General features: G+C 53.0%; 4 protein-coding genes across 14 annotated transcripts in view; 3 read left to right on the forward strand and 1 right to left on the reverse strand.

Annotated features, from left to right (window-relative positions):
* Positions 1-7036, forward strand: part of PPP2R5D (protein phosphatase 2 regulatory subunit B'delta) — a 23590-nt gene extending 16554 nt beyond the window's left edge. For 2 of the 4 annotated variants that reach the window (XM_084752998.1, XM_084752999.1), the window contains exons 3-16: positions 2098-2290; positions 2473-2672; positions 2761-2871; positions 2990-3082; positions 3351-3481; positions 3587-3646; positions 3744-3852; positions 4026-4079; positions 4404-4574; positions 4648-4775; positions 5285-5386; positions 5471-5543; positions 5671-5787; positions 5933-7036. In XM_084752998.1, the coding sequence (XP_084609124.1) occupies positions 2098-2290; positions 2473-2672; positions 2761-2871; positions 2990-3082; positions 3351-3481; positions 3587-3646; positions 3744-3852; positions 4026-4079; positions 4404-4574; positions 4648-4775; positions 5285-5386; positions 5471-5543; positions 5671-5787; positions 5933-6070 (1680 nt within the window). In that variant the 3' untranslated portion in view covers positions 6071-7036. Of the gene's footprint in view, positions 1-2091; positions 2291-2472; positions 2673-2760; positions 2872-2989; positions 3083-3350; positions 3482-3586; positions 3647-3743; positions 3853-4025; positions 4080-4403; positions 4575-4647; positions 4776-5284; positions 5387-5470; positions 5544-5670; positions 5788-5932 lie in introns of all 4 variants that reach the window. The other 2 variants (XM_084752996.1, XM_084752997.1) reach the window with 1 other exon arrangement.
* On the reverse strand, positions 6922-9081 carry MEA1 (male-enhanced antigen 1). Of its 6 annotated transcripts, none has more exons than XM_084753042.1 (4): positions 8952-9081; positions 7941-8221; positions 7741-7843; positions 6922-7305 (listed from the first exon to the last, which is right to left on the reverse strand). In XM_084753042.1, exons 2-4 carry the CDS (start codon positions 8208-8210, stop codon positions 7154-7156), a joined length of 525 nt encoding a protein of 174 aa, XP_084609168.1. In that variant the 5' UTR covers positions 8211-8221; positions 8952-9081; the 3' UTR covers positions 6922-7153. The 6 variants fall into 6 exon arrangements, with proteins under 6 accessions (XP_084609168.1, XP_084609163.1, XP_084609164.1 ...); XM_084753037.1 differs by lacking the exon at positions 8952-9081 and adding an exon at positions 8717-8854; XM_084753038.1 differs by lacking the exon at positions 8952-9081 and adding an exon at positions 8690-8817.
* KLHDC3 (kelch domain containing 3) lies at positions 9018-15634 on the forward strand. 2 transcript variants are annotated; one of them, XM_084753020.1, is made up of 12 exons: positions 9018-9154; positions 11277-11429; positions 11967-12179; positions 12336-12512; positions 12640-12755; positions 12897-12968; positions 13062-13275; positions 13349-13435; positions 13562-13670; positions 13785-13858; positions 13969-14047; positions 15041-15634. In XM_084753020.1, exons 3-12 carry the CDS (start codon positions 12026-12028, stop codon positions 15105-15107), a joined length of 1149 nt encoding a protein of 382 aa, XP_084609146.1. In that variant the 5' UTR covers positions 9018-9154; positions 11277-11429; positions 11967-12025; the 3' UTR covers positions 15108-15634. The 2 variants fall into 2 exon arrangements, with proteins under 2 accessions (XP_084609146.1, XP_084609145.1); XM_084753019.1 differs by lacking the exon at positions 11277-11429 and having other exon boundaries at positions 9019-9154.
* Positions 15635-15777: 143 nt separating this feature from the next.
* Positions 15778-21688, forward strand: RRP36 (ribosomal RNA processing 36). Of its 2 annotated transcripts, none has more exons than XM_084753030.1 (7): positions 15778-15984; positions 17099-17234; positions 17312-17378; positions 17463-17567; positions 19351-19425; positions 19505-19622; positions 21195-21688. In XM_084753030.1, the coding sequence occupies exons 1-7, from the start codon at positions 15894-15896 to the stop codon at positions 21329-21331; spliced, it is 729 nt and encodes a 242-aa protein (XP_084609156.1). In that variant the 5' UTR covers positions 15778-15893; the 3' UTR covers positions 21332-21688. The 2 variants fall into 2 exon arrangements, with proteins under 2 accessions (XP_084609156.1, XP_084609155.1); XM_084753029.1 differs by having other exon boundaries at positions 15786-15984; positions 17096-17234.
* Positions 21689-23596: the final 1908 nt, after the last annotated feature.

Consider the following 23596-nt stretch of genomic DNA (forward strand, 5'->3'; position numbering starts at 1 on the left):
CTCCTAAATACTGGGGTTACAGGGACAAGCAAACCTGCTAGGTTTAGTGTATTCTTTGTTTTCTTTTTTCTTTTCCAAGAGAGGGTTTCTCTGTTTAGCCTTGGCTGTCCTAGATGCGCTTTGTAGACCAGGCTGGCCTCAAACTCACAGTGATCTGCCTGCCTCTGCCTCCCAAGTGCTGGGATTACAGGCGTGCACCACCACTGCCCAGCTGTTTGTTCTTGAACTTTAGGCACTACAGATGAGAGTTTGCTTGTCCTAAGGCAGGGAAGTGAGGTACATGTGGCAGGGAGGGGTCCACGTGTTCACCAACCACTAACCCCCAGCCTCCTCTCTCCCTTCTTCCCTCAAGGCGTAACCCACTCTATGTGTAGGAAGGTACCCGAGGTCCAGGGCTGCTGGTCACAGTGGGAGTGTATGGTGCCCTCTCTCCCCCTCCATGTGTCACCTCAGTCAAACCAGCTCTCTAGGGTTGTTTGAAGCAGAGAGCACCAGATGACCAGAGTGGTACTGAACCTCACTGGACCTGCAGGCCTGAGCCAACGCTGTTCCCTTTCCCTCTCATATACCCAGATCGAACACATGCTTCATGTAATTTATTTTTTTATTTATTTTAATTAATTAATTTTTGCCATACTAGGGATTGGACCTAGGGCTAGGTAGACACTCCACTACAGAGCTATGTGCCCACTGCCTTTGTGTCAGGGTCTCACTCAGTTGCTCAGGCCACCTCCTCTTAGCCTTTTTTGGGGGGGGGTTGTTTTGTTTTGTTTTGTTTTTTGAGACAGGGTTTCTCTGTCTTAGCTTTGGCTATCCTGGACTCCTTTTGTAAACCAGGGTGGCCTCTAACTCACAGCAATCCACCTGCCTCTGCCTCCTGGGTGCTGGAATTAAAGGCGTGCGCCACCATGCCAGGCGCTCTAAGCCTTCGTACTAGCTGGATTACAGGTGAGTGCCTCCACGCTCACTCAGCTTAGTGGGGCTTGTTGTTTTAAGTCAGGGTCTTGCTGTGCAGTCCAGGCTGGCTTGGGAGCTGTTGATCTTTGTGTTTCTACCTCCCAAATTCTGGAATTAACACAGGGGCATAATACCTAGTTTTCCGTTTTTAAAGATCTATTATTCAGCCAGGACATCAAGCATCCCACGGAGAAATACTGTCTCAAAGAACAAAATGAACGAGAAGGACTGCTTTTGTGTATGTGCGGGTTTTGTCTGCATTAGATCATGTATGTGCGCCACAGGTATCCTTGGCCATTACGGGGCCGGAAGAGAGCATGAAAGAGCTGCAGGTAGCTGTGAGCCGGCTAGTGTGGGCCTGGGGGGCCAACCCAGGTCTTCTGTACGAGAGCAACGCATGCTCAGATGCACTGAGCCATGAGGTCCCAGAGGTTTTGTTTTTGTTTATTTTATTGTTGGTTTTTTGAGACAGGGTTTCTCTGTGTAGCCCTGGCTGTCCTGGACTCACTTTGTAGACCAGGCTGGCCTTGAACTCACAGCGATCCGCCTGCCTCTGCCTCCCGAGTGCTGGGATTAAAAGTGTGTGCCACCACGCCTGGCCTTGTTTTTGTTTTTAAATAGGAAATGTACTAAGACTCAAGAATGAATTTCTTTTACTAATTTTTTTAATTGAAGGGTATAAAGTATTGGATAATCTGAGGTGTGTGTGGTGAACTGTTACGTGTGCGCCCTGCTGGGCTTCCTCCCAGGTGCCCTCCCAGCACAGTGCGTTTGCGTTGTGGAGAAGGTACCTCCTGCAGCCTCACAGGCAATTCTTATACCTAGGCCTCAATTATTTTTCCTGTCTTGAGGATTGAATTTGTTCTTGCACATGGCAGACAAGCCCTGATAACGACGTCACTTCTGCCTGCTCATGACGCTTGCATGCAACCCTGCTGCCACTACATAGGAGGACTTGGCATTGCCTTCTGCAGCTTTAACCCGTTATCTCTGTCCCTGGCCTAGCTCCTGGGCGGGGACAGCTCACTACCTCTCTCTCTCCACGCATGGATAGGCTAGGGATGGTAGATGTCAGGGCCGGGGTTGAGGGCATCTCCTGGAGCGCTGGCTCCAACAAACTACTTTTATGCTCAGGCCCAGGCCCAGCCCCAGCCCCAGCCTCAGCCACCATCATCCAACAAGCGCCCCAGCAACAGCACACCACCCCCCACACAACTCAGCAAGATCAAGTACTCAGGGGGTCCCCAGATTGTCAAGAAAGAACGCCGCCAAAGCTCCTCCCGTTTCAACCTCAGCAAGAACCGGGAACTCCAAAAGCTTCCTGCCTTGAAAGGTACTCACAGACGGCCAGGGACGGGGGAGCCGGGCTGGGACTCAGGGGTGTACTATCCATGTAAGAGGTACAACCGTGACTGGAGTGCCAGGGAGCAGATGGTGTCAGGCCGGAAGGGGAAGCCCAAAGGGGACATGCATGGAGAACGGTGGGGCGCACCTCACTGTTGAGGACCTCCACAGATTCGCCAACCCAGGAACGTGAGGAGCTGTTTATCCAGAAGCTGCGCCAGTGCTGTGTCCTCTTTGACTTCGTGTCAGACCCACTCAGTGACCTCAAGTTCAAAGAGGTGAAGCGGGCAGGACTCAATGAGATGGTGGAGTATATCACCCACAGCCGTGATGTCGTCACCGAGGCCATCTACCCTGAGGCTGTCACCATGGTGGGCGCGAGGACAGGACACGGGGTGGGGGGCGGGGGGACCCCCTGGAGAAGCCTAGACAGTGCTCTAAGTTGGGCTCACCCCTCAGTTTTCAGTGAATCTCTTCCGGACGCTGCCTCCTTCATCGAATCCCACAGGAGCTGAGTTTGACCCTGAGGAAGATGAGCCTACCTTGGAAGCTGCCTGGCCACATCTCCAGGTACCAGGGCAAAGGGACAGGATGGGCCTGGCTACAGGAAACAGGGTCACTCAGGCCTGCAGCAATGGGCACCTCCCAGTCCGTGTCACGTCTCAGTGATGCTTCTCTTCCTCCACAGCTCGTGTACGAGTTTTTCTTACGTTTCTTGGAGTCTCCAGATTTCCAGCCAAACATAGCCAAGAAGTACATTGACCAGAAGTTTGTACTTGCTGTGAGTGTGCGGCTCCTGCCCTCCCCATGAACTGTAGCCCCATAGGCCTTCAAGCTGCTGCCCTTACCCTGATTACACTGGGAGTTCAGTAGAGTCTGCTGTGAGGCTTCCAAAGAAAGTTCTAGTGTAACTGGGGCAGGGGAGCAACAAAGTGGTTCTCTCCACGCCCCAGAGAACATTGGGACCTCTCGGGCTAGACCCTGGTGACCCCAGCCAACGCCGCCTCTGGCTGCTGCCTCATCCCCTGCTCTCCCTAATCTGATTCTAGCTCCTGGACCTATTTGATAGCGAGGACCCTCGAGAGCGGGATTTTCTCAAGACCATTTTGCATCGTATTTATGGCAAGTTTTTGGGGCTCCGGGCTTATATTCGTAGGCAGATCAACCACATCTTCTACAGGTGAGGCAAAGAGCCGTGCCCTGCTGAGGTGGAATGGGGTCAGGAATGCGGGGAGGACTGCAGAACGCGGGAGGGAGAGTGTGTCAAGAGGGCTTCTTCCCTTAGGTTCATTTACGAGACTGAACATCACAATGGGATTGCTGAGCTCCTGGAGATCCTCGGCAGGTGAGAGTGGGGAGTGCAGATGCCACGGAAGATTGGGGCATGGGCACACTGAGCTTGAATATAAGCCTTTGTCCTAAAAATGCCCCTTGACTTCTAGCATCATCAATGGCTTTGCCTTGCCCCTGAAGGAAGAGCACAAGATGTTCCTCATCCGCGTCCTGCTCCCACTTCACAAAGTCAAGTCCCTGAGTGTGTACCACCCTCAGGTGAGCTGCCATCCTCGGAGGAGCCCTCACCTGGGAGACAAAGGGAGGGAGGGGTTCCTGCTGCCACAGAGGAGTGGCTGTGGTAAATCCTCTACCCTTCCCCTTCCCCTTCCCTCCTGGGATCGGGTTTGTCTCTGAGAGCTCATGTCCTTCCCGCCCTCACCCTTCTGCAGTTGGCGTACTGTGTGGTCCAGTTCCTGGAGAAGGAGAGCAGCCTCACTGAGCCGGTAATTTCCTTTCTGGGGCCCCAGTCAGCAGCAGTGTTGGCTCATCTGTACCTGCTGGATTTGTTTCTGTTGTTTGTGGCCTTATACACCTCAGGCAAGAGCTTTAATCCTCAGCAACACCCCTGGCTCCAGGCTAACTACCGGGTATAAATACTCAGTCTAATACAAGCGATAAAGCGGATGCTCAGGAGGCCTGTGTACTCAAGAGACAGGTCCAAGCCAGAGAAGCCATGAGCCTGGCTGAGGCAGGCAAGGGAAGGCACCAGAAGGGCTTCGCAGAGAGCTGAGCAGGGTTACAGTCTCACCCTCACGTCGTCCCCGCAGGTGATTGTGGGGCTGCTCAAGTTCTGGCCTAAGACCCACAGCCCGAAGGAGGTGATGTTCCTGAACGAGCTGGAGGAGATTCTGGACGTCATTGAGCCCTCTGAGTTCAGCAAAGTGATGGAGCCTCTCTTCCGCCAGCTCGCCAAGTGCGTCTCCAGCCCCCACTTCCAGGTAAGACAGACCCGCTGTCTCCCAGACTTGGTGGCGGAGCAGGGAGCGCCCGCTGAACCCCACTTCTCACCAGGTGGCAGAACGCGCCCTCTACTACTGGAACAACGAGTACATCATGAGCCTGATCAGCGACAATGCTGCCCGAGTCCTCCCCATCATGTTTCCCGCGCTCTACAGGAACTCCAAAAGCCACTGGAACAAGTAGGGCCCCGGGGCTGCGCTGACGGTGGGACCTGGGCATTCAGGACCTCACGTGGACACTCAGCGAGCAGAGCTGGTGCCCACCAAATACTACTAAGTAGGACTGTGAGGGTTGACTGGCAAGAAAAGGTGCCGAGACACCCTTGCAGTACCTGTAGCCGACCACAGCCTAGGCTGGCGGGAACTGTGTGGTTTGCCTTAAAGGCGAATTAGCATTCAAGCTGTAAAGGCTTTCCTGCCGAAAGCCGACTGTGTGGTGCTGACAGTCTGCCATGTTCCTGGGTAGCCATGGAGCATGAGCCAAGGAAGGTTCCGTCATGTGGGGCCAGTGTCTGTAAGGACCACTGAATGCCTCAGGGCCTGTCATCTAGTCAGTTAGCTGCTTCTGCAGTGGATAGGTTTGTGAAAGGGAGCAGTAAATGGGAAAGCTTTTGAGCCACACACCTTGGGGTTGGCTGGCACTGATGGCAGGCCCTGGCCTCCTGAGCGCCGTCTTTCTCTGGTGGCAGGACAATCCATGGACTGATCTACAATGCCCTGAAGCTGTTCATGGAGATGAACCAGAAGTTGTTCGACGACTGCACACAACAGTACAAGGCGGAGAAGCAGAAGTGAGTTATCCCCCTCCCGAGAGGATTGGTCCCTCCTACCTCCAGCTCACCATCCCCAACCCCCACCCAATGTTCCTCCCTCAGGGGCCGGTTCCGAATGAAGGAAAGAGAGGAGATGTGGCAGAAGATTGAGGAGCTGGCCCGGCTCAATCCCCAGGTGAGGCTTTTAGCCACTGCCCCAAGGCAGGCAGTCCTAAAAGCTGCAGAGAGCAAGAATAAGGCCAACAGGGCCACAAAGGGCTCTGACGTGCTGCTCACCGTTTGTCCATACCTTGCCCCCTCAGTACCCTATGTTCCGAGCCCCTCCACCGCTGCCCCCTGTGTACTCCATGGAGACGGAGACCCCCACAGCAGAGGACATCCAACTTCTGAAGAGAACAGTGGAAACAGAGGCCGTGCAGGTGAGAGGGCACTGGAGGCAAAGGTCAGGTGGGGACAGCAGTGACAGGTCTGGAAGTGAGAGGAGACAGCCAGCAGAACCAGAGGAGGAAATTGAATGTCTTGGGAACTGGGCACCATTCCCGGCCTCCCTCTGTCTGTCCCCAGATGCTGAAGGACATCAAGAAGGAGAAAGTGCTGCTCCGGAGGAAGTCAGAGCTGCCACAGGACGTGTACACCATCAAGGCGCTAGAGGCACACAAGCGGGCAGAAGACTTCCTAACTGCCAGCCAGGAGGCTCTCTGACCCCTCACCTTCCTGCAGGGTCACAGCCCACCCAGCCCTGGGGCAGCCCGGCCCTCCATCCTCTGCTCCTTATGGCTGACCCGGGGCAAAACAGCACCTCTCTGGCTACTCTAAAGGACGCAGGCACCAGAAGTAGGGATGCCCAGTGTGCTCCCTCTTCTCCCCTAGACGTGTTCATGCCTCCCTGTGGCTAGTACAGACAGGCTGAGCACTGAGTGCTCAGTGCTTAGACAACCTGGGGGTGCCTGTCCCCCTGCTCCTAACCCCACAGCTACCTGAAACTGTTCTGAGAAACACACAGGAACCCCTTGCTCCTCTCGTCTCCCTGCAGGGTCAAGCAGGAGACTATCCCTAAAGTTATGTCAAACTCCACTGGCCCCTGGAGTGAAGAGCTGGAGGACAGTGACCCCAGCAGCACAAATAGGCCCCTAGACCTAGCATCATGCAGGCAGGGGTGGTGGTGTGTGAATTCCTTTTATCCTCCGCCTAACCAAGACAGCACAGAGGTTAAGAGGGAAGTGTGTTAAGGACGCTAGGTGAATATAGGGCCCAGTGGACTGAGGTGGGGAGAGTAAACCACCTACCCTGCCCCACTTTGGCAAGCAGCAGTCCTGGGATCACACACTTGGAAGGGACCACCCTGCGGCTGACTGCTTTCCTTTGTGCTGTGGGTTCCCAAAGCTGTAAAGAAGGAAGCAGGAGCAGTGCCCCAAGCATGGCTCCCTGCAACGCCTATTTATTTCCTTGTTTATGCTGATGCTGGGCAGGCCCTCACCTGTACCCTTTGGGCACTCAGAAAAGCAAAGGACTGGGGAGGCTGGACCAGGTTTCAGGGGCACAGGTAATGCGGCTTTTGGCTGTGTACATAGGGTGCTTTATTCTCCACAGAGTGATCCATGCTAAGGTGGGTTGGGCTTGGGCCAATGTCCCCATATGTACAGAACTGAATAAAGTGGGTCTCTGAGAGGTCTGGTCTGCCTTGATGTGAGGGGGCACAGGAAGATGATGTTAGAACCAGAGTTGTGTTAGTCCTGTGCTGGTCCTGGCTTGGAATGTAGGGAGATAAGGCAGCTCTCTGTGTGGTCACTTCCAGGCAGGGGATGCCTGCCGAGCTTGGAGGGCTTTCTGGACCACATCTTCCCACTGAGCATCCGATATCTCCCGAGCCCAGGCAGGAACCCCTGGTGCAGGCAAGCTGACTCCAGCCATTGTCCTTTTCACCAGCTCTACATGTTCTGAAAGCACAGCCGAAGGCTCGTTAGGAAAGAGACGATGGCACCAGTTCCTCTCTATTCCTGAAATCAACCCAGGACTCCTGGAGCCGCCAAGTGCTCGTTATCACCAGGCCTTCCCGTTCCCAGATCTAGCAAAACAGCATTTCACCCAGATTCTGAGGTCTACAAAAACCTGTTAACTGACTTCATTTTAGGGATAAGGTCCTCTAACTTTTTGTTTTGTTTTCTTGAGACAAAGTTTCTCTATACAACAGCTCTCAATGTTCTGGAGCTTGCTTTGTAGACCAGGCTGGCCTCGATAACTCAGATCTGCTAGTCTCTGCCTCCTGTGTGCTGGGACTAAAGGCACGTGCCACCATGCCCGATTCTGATTGGCTTTAAGCCATTCCATTTTCTCCATAACTGTTCCTAAATGAGAGGGGGAGCCGTTTTCACCTGGGTCCATGGGGATAGAGCTGTGGCTGCTCAGTGCCGCGGCTCCCTCCTCATCTTCGTCCTCACTCTCCAATGGTGGGTCTGGCAAGTGAAGCCCCAGGGCCTGCAGAACCAGACAAGATATTTGTGTCCAGCTCCACCTGTTGTGAAACCGTGCAATCTGTTACCTGCCTGCTCAGCAACAACTCCCTCCACCATACCTGAATCCGATCTTGGATGTCAGCGGCTCCGTCTTCCCCCTCGCCCACTGGGGCCAGTTCCACCTCTTCTTGCTCAGGATCTTGGTTAAGGGGCTGGTACGAGTAGCCTGCTGGGCCTGCTCCTGTCTCCTCCTGCTCTTCCTCGGGTTCTTCGCCGCTCCAATCCCCGGTTCCTTCTGTAGGACCCTGATGTGGCCCTAAGTCCTCAGTCTGATTGGGGAAGATACGCTCAGGGCCCATGCTGTCTCCCCCTAGAACTACTGTTGCCATCCGGGCAGGGGCTGCAAAGACAGAAAGGCATGATTAGGGCTTGGCTGAAACCAGGTCTCCTTTCACGTTCATGAAGCCCACTTCCCTCTCTCACGGGTCTTACATCTTCCTCCCCTCCCCTGTCTCTCGTGCCTCTCCGTCTTAAGTTTAGCTTCTCGTATTGAACTGGAGCCCACTAGTCTTTAATTCTCCCGAGTCCTATAAACAGAAAACCGGAGTGCTTGACCACTTCCCAAGAGACCCTTTCCAGAACCTCGGCCCCTCTCGTCACGCCCGCCCCGGCTTGGTAACTGCTGGTAGCCAAACAGAATGCCCACGATTGCGCGTCCCCGCCCCTCGTCCATTCTACTCCGAGGCACCGCAGTACCGCCTGACAAAAGCCCTTCTGGCCCAGGGGCTCCCCTTCAATGGTCCCAGCTGCAGCGTCCCCTACCCGCCCCCACTGACTCTCGGCGTTGGTATTTCCTCGCGCCTCTCACCCTCTCAGCCCACAGCCGGACCCGCACCTTCACTTCCGGCGGGGCAGGACGTGCTGAGACTCTTAGTCCTCCAGCCCCGCCCCGTGCCCAAGACTGACGCAAGCGAGAACAAGAAGTCCGCCTCTTGCCCCGCCTCCGCCATCCCCCCCACCCCTGCCTGGAAAACAAAGAACTACATTACCCAGGGACCCTCAGGCGCTCGATTTACTCTGCGCGTGCGCACAACTACGCCCCCTCCCCGCCCCCCGCCCCAGCTCCCGACCGTGAAGTAATTTGTGGACTACAAGTCCCTGAAGGCGTCGGGCCCAGGGCTCTAACTGCACGTGCGCGTCCCGCCGCCCGCCGGAAAGACGAAGTCTGGCAGTGTTTATCTCGTTGGGGACGGAGGAATCGGTTGGCGCGCAACGGGTTCTAGGCTGCTGGCAGCGCGAGGACCCGCGGCCCCACCCCGGCCCGGCCTGGCAGGTAGCCTGGGACGGATTGAGGGATGAGAAAGATTGGAAGTGCTGGCGACGCCCGTGCCTTCCGCTGGAGTCGCCGGGGAGGGGCCGAGGAGGATGAGATGGGGGGTGGGGAGGGACCTAGGGGGATGCTGGGAAAGAGGAGTGTTAATGGACAGAGAGAAAGGTTTGGGGGAAATGGTCTGGAGACTGGTGGGAGAGACCTGGTGACTGGAGGAGACGCTGAAAGGAACTGGACGAGTGGGTTCTGAAGAGAATCAGGAAGCTGAGCATAATGGCAGGGGGAGGGGGCAGCGGCTGGCATTGTGGGGGAGGGGCGGCTGAGAAAGGGGGAGTAAAACAGGAGTCGAGTCATATTGAGAAAGGAGCATCTATGGTTGGAAGGGGACAAGGAATGCTCTCTTCCCCTCGTGGAGGTAGACGAATTAGAGGGCTTTAGTGTGGACTTTGGAGTGGCGAGAGGAGGAAAACAAGGGAACTGCAAAGCTCTCGAGAGATCAAGAATGGAAGGGTCGCAAGTGGAGACCTAAAGCTGTCGCGAGGGGGGGTGGCGGGGGGGGGTGCATACTCAAAGGAATAAGGGAATGGAAGGTTGAAAATGCCGTAGTGCAGAATGCTGGAGACCCAGAGATACTGTTTAACTCCGGCGTCTGAGTTATCCATGGAGACGCTGGGGTTCTTTATCCATCTGTCACTGGCTCATCTTAGTTCATTTTCATTTTATCTGGATTTACCTTCAAGGGAGGTAAAGGCCATGAGGGAAGATGATAGCCCCCATTTTTCTTTTTTCTTTTTTTTTTTCTCTCCTTTTTAAATTTTTTTTTTTTTTTAAATTTTTAGACAGTGTCTTGTAGCTCTGGCTGTTTTGGAACTTACTGTGTAGGCCTACGTGGCTGGCCTTAATGACACAGACATTCCCCTGCCTCCTGAGTCCTGAGACGCAAAGGGATGCCTCACCACACCTGCCTTGCACTCTGGCTCTTAAATTTTTTCAGTCTCCTCTCTCCAGTAAGCACAGACTTCAGCAGGAGTAATGAAGTGAGAGTGATTTTCGGCTGCTGCTATTTCAGGTTGAGAGGTGGCTATTTAAAGCGTACAGTGTAGGGTTAGGGGAGGCTGGGTGGGCAGTAGGGGGTTAGCCAGCTGAAAACTTCCTCTGTCTTCTTCAAGTAGACCTCCTTTGCTTGAGATCCCCCACCCCCACCCCACCCCCCAGGTTCTGTCTCTTTTTTCTCTCTGCCAAGGCTTTTTGATCAAGGAGCAGATGATCACTCAATCCCAACAGATGTCTCCTGGCAAAGGCGTTGCCAGTTGGAAAAGAATTTACCTGAAAGAGCCCTCAAATGCACCCGTTATCACCAGGCTGCCAGGCAGTCTTTCAAAGGCCGTGACGCCTCTCATGCCTGGGGCTTTCTCTTGTCCTACCCAAAGGCATTTTTTTTTTTTTAATTTTTTTTTTTGCTTTCCAATCTCTTTCCAATCTACACCTGTGACCCCCCTCTGCTCCTGGGTATCATGGGCCTCTATCAGTCCACGAGGGCAAATGGAACAGGTGACGACAGATGGGGAGCTCACAAGCCAGTACGAAGATGGCACTCGGATCAGCTTCAGGGACGCAGATCAATTTTATTGGGGGTGAAGGAGGGTTATATAGAACTTGGGGTAGAGATAGGAATATTCAGGGTGGACGAGGGTCACTGGCTGGGGGTGGGGGGCTAAGGTACTGAGATACCTCATTAGCACGGGGCGGCATTCCAGGAATCCCAGATGCTTGCAGAACGGGTTCTGACTGGGATAAAGGGAGTTGGACAACCTGTAGTTTCCCTTAGGACTGTACATTCCTCAGGTAGAGGGTGTGGGGATTTGGGCTCCCCAGGTCAGGCAGAGAAGAGGGAGCCCCACTGACAAAGGATCCCCTCTATTCGCATAGCCGAGCTCAGGGCTCTCCGGTAGTGAAGGACTGCAGCCTTAGCAGGGGCCAGCATACAGTCCTTCTCTGGAAACCCAAGCGCGGGGAGGAACTGCTGGGAGTGGCTTGTTGTTTAAGGATAGTAGGGTTGGGGAAGAGGGAGAGGAGAAAACTCCTCTTCCCCGCCCCCAGCATACACATACCTTTCTGGCTTAAGTTTCTAGTCCTGGCAGCCTACGAGCCACAGCTGTCAAAGGAACTCCTCGTGCCCGTAGGCACCCTGGGTGACCCTGGGGACAGCGGATCTGCTTGACGAGAACTCTCTGTGAGGGGCTAATGAACCATGGTTACATGGAGTTCCCTGTCCTAGGTAGGGACACTATTCCACTCTAAAAGCCTAAAAGCTTTTGTTACTTTAAAGCAGCCATGCCAGCTTTCAGTGGACTGGCTGGGGCTGCCTGGGCTATTAATAGCTGTGAGTATTTTGAGATCCCTACCTTTAAGAGATGGAGGGAAATTCTTAGAGAGGTGGCAGTAAGCGGAGCCAGAAGCAAGAACATGCCAGTATGGGGAAAAGGCTTGGAGTTTGGGGCCTTGGAGCTTGTCCCAAGGCAGGGACAGGGTGGCCTTGACATGGGTAGGGGGCCAGTCAGGATCACCAGATTCTGAGCTAGCAGGTGGCCCCACCCTTCACTGTGGGAGAACACAGGGCTGGGGCTAGCTCCTTGACCTCTGCAGCTCCCCTGGGGCAGGGCCAGCCACCTGAGCTGTGACTAGTGTCCCTGTAGAGGGTTGGTGTGGGAGGGCCACTGGGGTGGCACTTGGAGGCCAAGACTGGTCCTGGGCAGCCACACTGACCTGAGCAGAAGCGTCATCTGAAGAACCTTTGGCCCTGACTTGTGTACAGGTAGCAGAGGCAGCAGGCCGTGCCGGGGGGGCATGTTCCTGTAACCTGTAGCCCAGGGGATGTTACGGTGGACAGTGCATCTGGAGGGCGGGCCACGCAGGGTGAACCATGCTGCAGTGGCCGTCGGGCACCGAGTGTACTCCTTTGGGGGTTACTGCTCTGGTGAAGACTACGAGACACTTCGTCAGATAGATGTTCATATCTTCAACGCAGGTAAGCCAGTTTCCGTGCCTTTCCTGGGCCCTTACAACAGGGGAGGTAGTGGGCATCTAAATGAAATTCAGGCGGGAGTGGGTAAGAATGTTTGGTTTGGGACAAGATGGCAGCCTGGAGGGAGGGTCCCAGGGCTGAGCAGAGCTGTGTCCACAGTGTCCTTGCGTTGGACAAAGCTGCCCCCAGTGAGGCCTGCCGTCCGAGGCCAGGCTCCTGTTGTACCTTATATGCGGTATGGACACTCAACCGTCCTCATCGATGACACGGTCTTCCTTTGGGGTGGGCGCAATGACACTGAAGGGGCCTGCAACGTACTCTATGCCTTTGATGTCAGTGAGTATGGGTCTCAGATGACACTTGGGCCTGGGAAGAGGTGGTTTGGGGAAGACTGGAGAAGGGACGGGCAGAATTGAGGCGGGTGTGTCAGCTGACCTGTGTCATCTCTTACCTCTTTCAAAAGATACTCACAAGTGGTCTACACCCCGAGTGTCAGGAACAGTGCCTGGGGCCCGGGATGGACATTCAGCTTGTGTCCTGGGCAAGATCATGTACATTTTTGGGGGATATGAGCAGCTGGTAAGTGTGGGAAAAACTAGTTTTATATCAAAAAGAAGAGGAAAATTCAGCAGGGTGGAACAGGAGGCTTTTGAGTGGAAGGACAGCGGGTCACAGTGCCCATTGTGACACCCTGTTTTCTACCGTTCTCTCATCACTCAGGCAGACTGCTTTTCCAATGACATTCACAAGCTGGACACCAGCACCATGACATGGACCCTTGTTTGCACAAAGGTCTGTCCTTTGTTTGTTGAAATCCTAGGAAGCTCAGCCTCCTCTGCCTGAGCCCATGCTGACCCCGGTCCCCCTCTCTCTGCTCTTGGCTAGGGCAATCCTGCACGCTGGAGGGACTTCCACTCAGCCACGATGCTGGGCAATCACATGTATGTTTTTGGGGGCCGTGCTGACCGCTTTGGACCATTTCATTCCAACAATGAGATTTACTGCAATCGCATTCGAGTCTTTGACACCCGAACCGAGGCCTGGCTCGACTGCCCACATACTCCGGTGCTGCCTGAGGGGCGCAGGAGCCATTCAGCCTGTAAGTGTCTTGTTATGTCCCATGGGCTCCTGGTGCAACCCCACTCCCCCCTCACATGTTTCTGCCCTTCCAGTTGGCTACAATGGAGAGCTGTACATCTTTGGTGGCTATAACGCAAGGCTGAACCGGCATTTCCATGATCTATGGAAATTTAATCCTGGTAAAGAGCGCTACCTTTAGGGGAGGGACAAGGACCCGTTGAGGTGGGAGGAGTCGGTGAGGGGTTGGGATGTTGTGTGTGTGGAAACGCTGGCCAGGTGTTCAGGCTCTGTGAACTTCTCTTTAGGGTCCTTTACCTGGAAAAAGATTGAACCAAAGGGGAAAGGACCATGTCCCCGCCGGCGCCAGTGTTGCTGTATTGTTGGTGATAAGATTGTCCTCTTTGGGGGTACCAGGTCAGGAGGGCTCTGGAGAGGGCTATGTCTGCAACAAGAGAGTCGGGGGCATTTGAGTAAGAGGGTCTTGTGGCTTAGTGCTACCACCTACCTCCTCTCTTTCCGTCCTCACAGCCCCTCTCCGGAGGAAGGCCTGGGAGATGAATTTGACCTCATAGATCATTCTGACTTACACATCTTGGACTTTAGTAAGTACTTACTTCTGAAGGCATTCTCCCGTCAGCCTCTCTGTCTCTGGGTGGTGGTGAGGATGAGACCATTCCTCTGATCTGACGGTCCTCCAACCCTTCCATTAAAGGCCCTAGTCTGAAGACCCTGTGCAAACTGGCCGTGATTCAGTATAACCTGGACCAGACCTGTTTGCCTCATGACATCAGGTAAAGCAAGTGCTTGCAGAGGACAGACTGGTTGTGAGGGTGAGTGGCGAGGCACAGATGTGACCTGGTTATCTCAGTCTCAAGATGCGGGAGACAGACAGTTTTCTCTGCTGGAAATGAAATTTTTGTGAGAAACAAGGGAGGTAAAGGGGCAGCCATCATGTGACAACTGTCAGCTCTATGGAAAAAAATTTGGGAGGGGGATTTTTGAGACGTGCTTCCTTGTGCAGTCCTGTTTGCCTTGGCGTGTGTTTGAGAGTGACTGAGTAATGTCAGGGTTGGTTGCAAAGTTGAAGTGTGAGGTGTCTGGATCTCCTTGGCTCTGGAGTGGAGGGAGGCCCTGATTTCTGGCCTGTTCAAGTTTGAGTTCAAATCAAGCACCACATGTCACCCCATGTGTCATTTACTCTGCTCTGTCATTCTGAGACAGCCCCTTCTCCTTAGGCGATCACTTTAACTCTTACCTGATAAGGTGTGTGTCACACCTGTGATGACACAGAGCATACAGGCTGAACACATGAATCCCAGGCTAGTCCTAAATTGACACAGGTGCAAGTACTGAGTACATACCTGGGTTAGTGTCTTGGTATAAGGAAAACTCCTTGAGTCTTTGTAGCATCAAAGTATTGTTGAGAGTATAATTTCATTTAGTGAGGTGGGTGGGTGGGTGAGAGGGAATAGCGTTAGGCCCTGAAGTTGAGGGAGAACAGGAGGTCTGAATCAGGACTTTAAAATAATGGATGCTCTGGTGGGGATGAGGTGGAAGAGCTGCCTGGCTGGGCCTGTGCAGAGCACCAGGGGTATGTGGGTATAAACAACCCAGGTGCTTAGGTCAGAAAGCTGCATAAACATAAACAGGAAACCACTAGAGTTTGGAGGTGGGTGAGTAGGTGGTGGGCGGGGTCTGGTGGTTAAACCCAAGAGGGCTGGAAGGAAGAAGCGGCAATAGGAAATTGAGCCACCTCCTGTCTTTGCCCGTTGTCGTCCTTCCAGGTGGGAGCTCAACGCCATGACCACCAACAGCAATATCAGCCGCCCCATTGTCTCCTCCCATGGATAGGAAGAAGTGTCCGCGCCGCCCCTCCTGAGCCTGCTCTGTCGTCATTGCCCCTGCCCATCTCACCTGCCTGCCCCTTTGGCCCCTGGACTCAGTATACCTCCATGCGGAGTTGATGGACTAGAGGTGTTTTCTGTGCTGTGAATTCAGTGGGGAGTTGTCGGGGGAGGGCCGTTCCCCTCCTCCCTGGGCCGAGGCCCCTTCCCTTGGTGCTCTGTTCCCATCCCCCTCCCTCCACTGCTCCTGGGCCTTTGCTCTGCCCCAGGCCAGCTAGCTAGCCAGGTAGTGCTGGAAAGGGACAGGAGTCGGGAGAAGCAACCGGCAGTGTGAGCCTCAGGAGCGTCACTCTCCCCGTGACCACCCCTCTCCCTGCTTGAGCATCGCCTGGGAGCTGAGAGGCCTCAGCTGGTGGCATGAAACACCCTCCCCGACCCGCGGGGCTGGGGACCAACAGACAGCTTCACCCTCCTCGAGCTGTTGCTGTACCCCTGCAGCTCAGCCAGCTCTGACTTTATAAAACATAAAACCTCCGAACGTGTCGTTTCTGGGAACTACGATAGACGGGAGGAGGCAGGGGCCACCCGTGAGGTTCTGGCTCTGCAGCCAAGCGTTTGAAGAAACCCAACGCCACTGGTCTGGCGGCGGCTCTAGTGCCAAGCCACTCCCAGAGCGGCCGCAGAGCAGCGCTTCTGGCAGGGCCTTCACCACATTGGCTAAGGCTTCCGGAATGGGTGGGACTTGGGAAGCAGTGAGCGGAAGTAGCGCTTTATTATCCGGACTGCGTAAAACATGCCGAAAACTGGTTCTAGTGCTAAGGCCCGGGCCGAAGGTCCGCGCGGAGCCATGAAGGGTGGAGACCTGGTTGGGGACCGGCCGAAGGGTGAGGGCCTGGGGTTGGCGGGAGCGGGAGGGCACCCCGGGCGCCGCGTTCCCATGGTGGGTGAGAGGGAGTGGTTCCGGCATTCAGACTTCGGGGGAACTTTCTTGATTTTGTTTTCTTCAGAACGTGATAGGGAGCGGGGGTGGGGTGGGGTTGGGGGCGTGATCTGCGGGAGTCGAGGATGGAGGGGTGTGTGTGGCTCAGGCCAATTCCGAGCTCTTGGCGGTACTGCTCCAACCTCCCTAGTGCTGGATTATAGGCATAAGCCGCCAGCCAGGCCTGGGCAGATGCGAGTTAGTAGGGCGGGGTGTAACAAATTGAACCGTATGTAGGCGTTTGGAAACAATAAACAGCAAAGCAAAAAGTTCGTCTTACCCCTTAAAAAAGGTATTTACCGGCCGGGCGGTAGTGGCTGCCCCCAAGTGCTGGGATTACAGGCACTAGGCTCATGGAGAGCTTTGAGTTCAGGAGAGCATGATAATTAGTTCTATGAGTGAAAGAATTCTATTTCTTTTTAGTGTGCAAAAAAACAAACAAAAAAAGGCGACGTCCTGCAGGCCTTTAATTCCAGCACTCAGAAAGCAGAGGCAGGCAAATATGGCAGATGGAGGCCAGCAGGGTATACAGAGTAAGCTACAGGACAGCCAGGGCTACATAGAGGAAGCACTGTCTCAGAAAACCAAAAAAAGAAAGAAAAGAAATGGACTATGGGTTGATTGACCTGCCTCTTTAGCAAGATGAGATGTCAAGTAGCCAGAATGTTAGCACTGCCTTGGTGTACCGTGACAGGGCAGCGCCATCGCAGCAGTAGGAACGATGGCTGTGATGGAGAGTTAGAAAGAATGGAGGTAGGATGAGTCGGCTGTGTCTCCGGGGTGTCTCTGTGTGTGTGTGTGTGTGTGTGTGTGTGTGTGCGCGCGTGTGTGCGTGTGCGTGTGCGCGCGCGCGTACACATACTACAACGAGGATGGTTAAGGCCATTCCTAACCATGGTGACTCCAGACTCTTAACTCGGGTGCTCAGGATTGGCGGCGTGTTCTGTCGCCTGCTGAACCCTCTCTAGCCCGATGAAGTCTTCCCTGCAGTGGTTGGTACTGACCTTTCCCTCCAGCAGACACGTCCGACATGTCATTTGAGGAGCTGTTAGAGCTGCAGAGCCAGGTGGGCCCCGCAGCACACAGACAGGTAGCCGGACGCAGCACCAAGAAGCAAAGCCCCCGACAGCCCGTGTGTGTTGCAGATAAACACCGGTGAGGACCAAAGCACGCCTCGGAGTTAAAAGATGACATGTGGAGTGCACTTGCCCTGACCTTTCATTTCTCCTCAGGCCTCTGGAAATGTCAGCCAAAGTCCGGGTGCCATTCTTACGTCAAGTTGTTCCCATCAGTAAAAAGGTGAGGAGAGGGCAGGGAGCGAGAACATCCCTTAGAGAATTGCGACTAAACAAGCTGTTTGTATTCCTTCTGTGCTTTCCGAAGGTGGCCCGAGACCCGCGCTTTGATGACCTGTCAGGGGACTATAACCCTGAAGTGTTTGACAAAACTTACCAATTCTTGAACGATATCCGGGCCAAGGAGAAAGAGGTGTGTAGTGTGCAGCTGGCCCTTCTGCCCCCAGGGTGGGCAGCGCGTGCGTGTTGCACACTCAGGAATGGGGGAGGGGAGCACGGGTAGGCACGGCTTTGGCTCTTGGTTGGCTCATCAGGTTTGTGAGTGAGTGGTCAAGTTCTTTAGCTCCCTTTGCCTCAGTTATTCTTAAAATGAATATATTTTTTTTAAGTTGATACATAGTCCTTACTAATATTTGTGGGGTAGGATGGCATTTCTTTTTTTGTTTGGATTTTTGTTTTGTTGTTTTGAGAGAGGGTTTTTTTTTCTTTAACAAAGCCCTGTCTGTCCTGGAACTTGCTCTGTAGAGCGGGCTGGCCTTGAACTCACAAAGATCCACCTGCTTCTGCCTCCCAGGTGCTGGGATTAAAGGCGTGCACAACCACGCCCAGCAGGATGGCAGTTCAACGTGTATTTAATGTATAATCAAGGCAATTGCCATAGCTCTCATCTCTCACATCGATCCATTTCCTTGTGTTAAGAAGTTACAATCCTCAAGCCGGGCGTGGTGGCGCACGCCTTTAATCCCAGCACTCGGGAGGCAGAGGCAGGCGGATCGCTGTGAGTTCGAGGCCAGCCTGGTCTACAAAGTGAGTCCAGGATGGCCAAGGCTACACAGAGAAACCCTGTCTCGAAAAACCAAAAAAAAAAAAAAAAAAAAAAAAAAAAAAAAAATAAGAAGTTACAATCCTCTTGTTGGCTATTTTGAAATACTCAAGCTACGCTTAGTGGTACATAATTTATAATCCAGCTACTTTGGGAAATGAGGGAGAAAAGGAGGGAGGGAGGAAGATAGAGAATTTAAGGCCACCCTGGGCCACAAGACAACAACAAAGTGAGCCAGAGGCTGGCATGCCTGTAATCCCAGCACCTGGGAAAGCAGAGGCAGGTGGATCCTTGTGAGTTCAAGACCAGCCTGGTCTACAAAGTGAGTTCATGACAGCCAAGGCTACACAGAGAAACCCTGTCTTGAAAAACAACAAAAAACAAAAAAGGGAAGAAAGTAATAGATTGAACCACAGTTGTCTGAGTACTATCAACCTTGGAAACAGTTCTTCCTGTCAAGGTGTGCTTCCCTCTGCCTGCTAGCTGATTCTCTGCCTGCCCGCTTCAGCCTTTCATAGCCCCTGGTCTGTACTTCGAAATCGACTATGACATCTATGTATAAAATTATTTGATAGCCAGGCATGGTGGCGCATGCCTTTAATCCCAGCACTCGGGAGGCAGAGGCAGACAGATGACTGAGTTCGAGGCCAGCCTGGTCTATAAAGCGAGTCTAGGACAGCCAAGGCTACACAGAGAAGCCCTGTCTCCAAAAACCAAAAAAAAAAAAAAATTATCTTTCTGTTCCTAACCGATTACACTTCACATACTGTTGCTTCCGTGTTTATTTGTTCGGTGTTGGAGGTTAGAGAATAACTTGGCAGGTTGTCAGCTCTCTCCTTCAGCTGTGGGTTCCAGGGACCCAGTTCAGGCCAGCAGGGCTTGTGTGGCAAGTGCTTTTGGCCACTGAACCTTTTTACCAGCTTTGCTTTACTTTGTTTGTTTGTTTGATTGTTTTTAATTTTTGAGACAGGGTTTCTCTGTCTATCCCTGGCTGTCCTGAATTCTCTTTGTAGACCAGGCTGGCCTCGAACCCCCATCAATCTGCCTGCCTCTGCCTCCCTAGTGCTGGCATTAAAGGTGTGCGCCACCACGCCTTTTCTTGCACTTGCTGCTGCCCGAATGTTAACTCTGTTACTCATTTTCCAACGCGGAGCTGGTGAAGAAGCAGCTGAAGAAGCACCGCTCGGGGGAGGAGCACGAGAAACTGCAGCAGCTGCTCCAGCGAATGGTGAGTGGATGTGAGAGAGAGCAGCTGAAGGCAGGTGTGAGTCCTGGTCCTCCTGCTCACACGTGTCTTCCATCCTCAGGAACAGCAAGAAATGGCCCAGCAGGAGCGAAAGCAGCAGCAGGAGCTGCGCTTGGCCTTGCAGCAGGAGCAGCGGGCTCTGGCGCAGCAGGGCCAAAGGCCATACTTCCTGAAGAAATGTGAGCAAGGCGGGCTTGGGGCTGGGCATTGCCCTGGGATCCAGCAACTCCTCTCAGGAGTATGGTAACTCAGGGGAGGGTGGAGCTGGTAGGGAGGTGTTTCTTGTGACCATGCTTTCATCTCTAATTAGATACGTCTGTGGGGGAGGTTGGGGTGTAGCTTAGTTGGTAGGGTATTTCCCTAGCAATCATGAAGCCCTGGGTTTGATCCCTAGCACCACATAAAACAGCACTAGAGGCATGTGCTTGCAGTCTCAGCACTTTGGAAGTAACGGTAGGAAGATGGGAAGGGAAAGCTTGTCCTCAGATATGTAAAAGTTTGAGACTGGTCTGGACTAGATTTCCTACGCCAAAAAAAGAGAAAGGATCAGTGATTGTCGAGTTTATTTCCAATGTCATTGAATCTCCATTTACATGCTCATCTAGGCACATAGGAGCTCACAGTTGGTTCAGCTGAGTAAGACTTGAATCATAAAACATTAGCTTACAGGCCAGGCAGGAGAGGGTGTGGGTTTATTTATTTATTGTATTTATTTAATTTAGATTTTTTTCAAGACAGTTTCTCTGTGTAGCCTTCGATGTCCTGTACTCGATTTGTAGACCAGGCTGGCCTAGAACTCAAATCAATCCACCTGCCTCTGCCTCCCGAGTGCTGGGATTAAAGATGTGTGCTACCATGCCCAGCTAGGGTGTGTTTTTAATCCCAGCACCTGGAGATAGGTGCAGTCATATCTCTGAGTTCAAGGCCAGCTTGGTCTACATAGTGGGTTCCGGGTCAGACCAGGCTACACAGTAAGACCCTGTCTAAAAAAAAAAAAAAAAAAAGTCAGGTGTGGTGGTGTATACTTGTTATCCCAGTACTCAGGAAGGCTGAAGCAGGCGGATCTCTGTGACTTCAAGCACAGGCTGGTCTAGAAAGTGAGTCCAAGACAGCCAAGGCTACACAGAGGAACCCTGTCTAGCAAAGAAGAAGTTATTTAGGCAGGGTTATTAGATAGCTCAGTGGTAATATCCTTGCCTAGGATGCGCAAAGTCCTGGATTCAATTTCTCGCACTAGGTAAACAGAAAGAGGCTGGCTTACTGGACTGTTCTGTCACCACCAGTAGCACACACAGCACAGCTAGCATGTCTCGCCTCCATATACCAGTGAGCCCCTAACAGGTCAAGGTCAGGTCAAGAACTAAGGTCTCAGCTGGGCATGGTGGTGCACGTCTTTAATCCTAGCACTTGGGAGGCAGAGTCAGGCAGATCGCTGTGAGGTAGAGGCCAGCCTGGTCTACAGAGAGAGTCCAGGAAAGCCAAGGCTACACAGAGAAACCCTGTCTTTTTTTTTTTTTTTTTTTTTTTTTGGTTTTTCGAGACAGCGTCTCTGTGTTAGCCTTGGCTGTCCTGGACTCACTTTGTAGACCAGGCTGGCCTCGAACTCACAGCGATCCGCCCGCCTCTGCCTCCCGAGTGCTGGGATTAAAAGCATGCGCCACCACGTCCGGCCGAGAAACCCTGTCTTGAAAAACAAATAAAGAAATAAGGTCTCCACCCTTGGCTCAGCAGCTTGCGCTCTTCTTCCCTAGCTGAGCAGCGCCAGCTGGCCCTCGCTGAGAAGTTCCAGGAGCTGAAACGCAGCAAGAAGCTGGAGAGTTTCTTGAGTCGCAAGAGGCGCCGAAATGCTGGCAAGGACAGGAGGCATCTCCCTTTGAGCAAGGAGTAAGGAGCTGTCCCGAGAGACCTGGCTGTGTGGGACAGATCTGGGCTGGCCAGTTCTGGCTCTCTCCTGCGCAACGTTAAGCATCACCGTACCGGGAACTAGGCTGCCTCTGAAGCCCCATGTGCTGCTGGAAGGCTGGGTCACAGCGCCCCCTCTTGGATCTGGGCCGTAAACAGCTGCTGCGCCATGTTCTCCTTCCATCTGCGCCTTACGCCAGTGATTCAGACGACACCAGGACAGACGACACAGGGACACGGGTTCTCTTCGTGATTCCGGGGCAGGGAGTTTACACAAGAACCACTTTGTAACTTTGTAAACCCATCCTCGGGGATACTTTGTATAAAGAAAGTCACTATGGTTGTGTGTGTGTGTGTGTGTTGGTTAGGCTTTTACTGCCGTGATAAAGCACCACAGCCAAAAGCAGTTTGGGGAGGAAAGGGTTGTTCATCTTACAGCTTGTAGTCCATCCTGAAAGAAGTCAGAAGACCTCAAGGCAGAGGCCTGGAGGAACCAAGCTCACTGGCTTGCTCAATCTACATGCTCTTTCTTTCCCTCGCTCTCACTCTCTTTGTTTTGAAACAGGGTTTCTCTGTGTAGCCCCGGCTATCCTGGAACTTCTCTGTAGACCAGGCTAGCCTTGATCAGACTCACAGAGATTGCTTCCTCTGCCTCCGGGATGCTGGGATTGAAGTCCTGTGTCACCACGCCTGGCCTTCAGCCAGCTTTCTTAGACTGCCCAGGTCACCTGCCCAGGCATGGCACCACCCACCGTCAGTGGGACCCTCCCATTTCAGTCATCAGTCACGACAGTGCCCCACAGAGTTACCTAAGGTCAATCCTGTGGAAGCTTTTTCTCAATTAAGGCTTCTTCATCCCCCATGATCCTCCCTGTGCCAAATCCACATAAAAACTAGCCAGTACAATGCACATGCTTCTTAAGGCCCAGAGTAAATACTGTTTTTCTTCAATGAGATATCTTTTTTAGATAAGAATGGTTATCTAGGATTCATTTTTATTTGATATAATGGGTGGAATTTATAATTTTGTTCTAGTTACAAACGAGCTAAGGATTTTATTATTTTTAAATTTTAAAAATAATTTGGTGGGTGTGGGTATTTTGCCCACATGTATGCCTGGGAGCTCACCGAGGCCAAAAGTGGGCATCAGATCCTGTAGAGCTGGAGTAATAGGGATTCTGAGCTGCTGTATGGGTCTTGGGAATCAAATCTGGATCTTCTGGCAGAGCAGATAGTGTTTCTATTAAGCCATTTTTCCAGTTCCTCTGGTTGTGTGTGTGTGTGTGTGTGTGTGTGGTGGGTGGGGGTGGTCCTGAGGGCCTTACAAGTCAAGGTCCTCAACCAGGTGTGGGGCCCTAATGAATTATAGCTCTTAAGAATGGCCTCATCACTGGGCAGTGGTGGCGCACACCTTTAACCCCAGCAGTCGGAAGGCAGAGGCAGGTGGATCAGAGAAATCCTGTCTCAAAAAGAATGGCCTCATCTTATCAGGGGGTCAAACTTCTTGCCCTGAGTTACCATCAGAAGTGAAGCCACCTGTCTGCCCTCCAGAGGGAGGGGCTAATATCTGGTGCTGGTCAGGAGGGTGGACTGTCCTTGCAGTCCTCACGCTCTGGATACAGGCTGTGTGATTAGGAGGGTCAGCAATTCATGAGGCAACATCCTGGCAGGATTTTAAGAGGAAAGCAGGTAGGTGGGGGTGTGTGTCTTCCTACATGGAGTAACCAGAGACACAGCCAAGGAGGAGAGTGCTTCCTAGCAGGAGTTTTATACCAATTGCCAGATGGAAACTGCATGCAGCCGGGCAGTGCTTGGCCCCAGGGCTGGGTACTTGGTTTGCAAGCTCCTGGGGCTGTGGCAGTGCTGGAGGTGAGGCGTGGCCTCGCCTGTGGGCAGTGTGTGCAGACCTGACTGCTGGAGCCCAGACAAAGCTCTGTCACCTTGCCACTAGCTCACGTGCATGTTTTGGGTGTGTGACAATCTCTTGTAATCCTAGCACTTGAGAACCTAAAAGGAGGTTTGGTTTTGTTTTGATTTTCTAGACTGGTTTCTCTGTGTGTAGTTTGTAAACCAGGGTGGCTTTGAACTCACAGACATCTGCCTACCTCAGTGCTGCCACCGCCTGGCCTAAAATGAGTTTGAGGTCAGCCCAGAATGCTTAAGTTCTAGGGCAGCCTGGGCTAACATTTCAAGGTCATGTCCAAAAACCCCAGAAGTATGACTAGGACCATTAAAAAGCCATGGTGTCCGC

This window comes from Acomys minous (genome assembly GCF_964271855.1).
Source record: "Acomys minous genome assembly, chromosome: 13".
Classification (NCBI taxonomy): domain Eukaryota; kingdom Metazoa; phylum Chordata; class Mammalia; order Rodentia; family Muridae; genus Acomys; species Acomys minous.

Coding starts and splice junctions, on each gene's coding strand:
- MEA1 (XM_084753037.1), bottom strand. CDS start 8,831: ATGGCGGAGGCGGGGCAAGAGGCGGACTTCTTGTTCTCGCTTGCGTCA. Junction 7,844..7,940: donor ACATCCAAGATCGGATTCAG/GTATGGTGGAGG, acceptor CTGGTTCTGCAG/GCCCTGGGGCTTCACTTGCC. Junction 7,306..7,740: donor CTCTATCCCCATGGACCCAG/GTGAAAACGGCT, acceptor CTGTGCTTTCAG/AACATGTAGAGCTGGTGAAA.
- RRP36 (XM_084753029.1), top strand. CDS start 15,894: ATGCCGAAAACTGGTTCTAGTGCTAAGGCCCGGGCCGAAGGTCCGCGC. Junction 17,235..17,311: donor TGTGTTGCAGATAAACACCG/GTGAGGACCAAA, acceptor ATTTCTCCTCAG/GCCTCTGGAAATGTCAGCCA. Junction 17,568..19,350: donor TCCGGGCCAAGGAGAAAGAG/GTGTGTAGTGTG, acceptor TCCAACGCGGAG/CTGGTGAAGAAGCAGCTGAA.
- KLHDC3 (XM_084753020.1), top strand. CDS start 12,026: ATGTTACGGTGGACAGTGCATCTGGAGGGCGGGCCACGCAGGGTGAAC. Junction 12,969..13,061: donor GGACCCTTGTTTGCACAAAG/GTCTGTCCTTTG, acceptor GCTCTTGGCTAG/GGCAATCCTGCACGCTGGAG. Junction 13,859..13,968: donor CTTACACATCTTGGACTTTA/GTAAGTACTTAC, acceptor CTTCCATTAAAG/GCCCTAGTCTGAAGACCCTG.